We start from the raw sequence: 1,789 nt of genomic DNA on the forward strand, positions 1-1,789 counted from the left end.
GACACCCACATGCCTGGCTCTTGCAGCCTACAGTTGAAAAGTGATCCCCTAAAAAAAATTCTCGCTACGCCTCTTTGCAGGACCCACCATCATCGTTATCCGAACCGACTCAAGTCTCAGTAAGGCTCTCCGATATGCAACGAAGAGACATACTCCTGCTAGATACGTTATTGTTTATAGCAAAAACGGTCCTTCGTGAGACTGAACGTTTGTTTGAACGAGGCAGGCTCTTATGAATCGGCGGTGCTCTCTCTGAGCAAAGCAGAGTCAATGGTCAGAAAGCACGTGTTCCGTTCGATTTGCTTATCTAATACGAAGTTTTTTCGAGACAAGCTGTCTATGACTAGGATCTCGAAAAAAAAAATGTGTCCGAGATGTTGACAAAGAAAAAAGCAGGTGGCGCCATCTCTCGGAGGCGGCGCGAAACCCGCGCCGCCTCCGAGCGGTGGCGCCATTATCCGTTGAAATTCTGTTTATTTTAGCTATTATCTTTATTTTCATCGCCATCGTACTTCTTTTGAAGATTTCGTTATCATACATACGAGTTCAAGTCATGCACTCTACCCTCAGCCTGAGCAGAGGTCGATCTCTTTTCAAACTTGACGTCGCCCGAGTACATATTCGTCCTGAGCGCGTCCAAGCTGCGTGCCCCGATGTCTTGGCAGCCCAGCCTGATGCCAGTGATGAGGTGCGGCACGTACCGATGGACCGATCCACGGTCCACAACGTTGCCCGTCACTCCCTGTGCCAAGAGCACCTTGTCTCGTCCGGTTTGGTGGTAGCGGTCGAGGCTCCCGCTATCTTTGACGCTGGTCAACGCCTCCAGGGATCCCATGCCGCGGTACTTCTTGAGACGCGCCCCATCGGCGAAGAAGTATTCGCCGGGCGCCTCGGTCGTGCCGGCCAGCATAGCGCCCATCATGACAGTGGAAGCACCCAGCGCCAACGCCTTGACGATGTGGCCCAGACATCTGAGGCCGCCGTCCGCGATGACTGGCACCCCGAACCTCCTCGCGTAATCGGCCACCTTGTACACGGCCGTGGCTTGTGGCCTCCCGCACGCCAGCACTTCCTGGGTGATGCAGATGGAGCCGCAACCCATGCCAACGCGAAGCCCGTCGACGCCAGCGTCGATGAGGTTCTTCGCCTGAGGAGAGGTGACGACGTTGCCGCCGATGACCTGTAGGTTCGGGTACTTGCTCTTGATGTATTTCAGCATGGTGATCTGGTAGATGGAGTTGCCCTGCGAGGAGTCCAGAACGACGACGTCCACGCCGGCTTCGACCAAGAGCTCGAGGCGCTGCTTATCTGCCTCCCGGGTTCCGAGAGCCGCCCCGACCAGCAACTGCTTGTTCTCGTCGTCCGAAGCCAGCGGGTATCCGCGGCGCTTCTTCATGTCTGTGCGAGAAATGAGCGACACCAACTCGCCCTGCTCGTTCACCAGAGGAAGTTTGCCCTTCTTGCTCTTCTGGAGCAGGGCTTCGGCCTCTTTCAGGGTGATATTGGAGGGCGCCACGACCAGGTTCTCCAGCGACGTCATCACCTCGGCAAGGCGCGTGTCGTGCTTGTCCGGGGGAAGGAAGTCGATGTCCCTGGCGGTGACCATACCGATAAGCTTGCCGCCCAGCGCGCCGGTGTCGGTGATGGGGACGCCGGTGAATCCGCGCGTCTTCTTCACGGCAACCACGTCGGCCACGCACTTGTCGGGACTCAGGACGATCGGGTCGTTGATGAAGCCGTGCTGGTATCTCTTCACGCGCCTCACCTCTTCGGCTTGTCGCTCCGCGGT

General features: G+C 57.0%; 1 protein-coding gene across 1 annotated transcript; it reads right to left on the reverse strand.

The window, feature by feature from the left end:
* Positions 1–532: 532 nt before the first annotated feature.
* LOC119376051 (inosine-5'-monophosphate dehydrogenase 1-like) lies at positions 533–1,786 on the reverse strand (the record flags this gene model as incomplete). Its single annotated transcript, XM_037646035.1, has 1 exon — positions 533–1,786. A coding segment is annotated over one exon (1,254 nt), but the record flags the coding sequence as incomplete, so codon positions are not given.
* Between the last annotated feature and the right edge of the window lie 3 nt (positions 1,787–1,789).

Source organism: Rhipicephalus sanguineus, unplaced genomic scaffold (genome assembly GCF_013339695.2).
Source record: "Rhipicephalus sanguineus isolate Rsan-2018 unplaced genomic scaffold, BIME_Rsan_1.4 Seq1074, whole genome shotgun sequence".
In the NCBI taxonomy this organism is placed as follows: domain Eukaryota; kingdom Metazoa; phylum Arthropoda; class Arachnida; order Ixodida; family Ixodidae; genus Rhipicephalus; species Rhipicephalus sanguineus.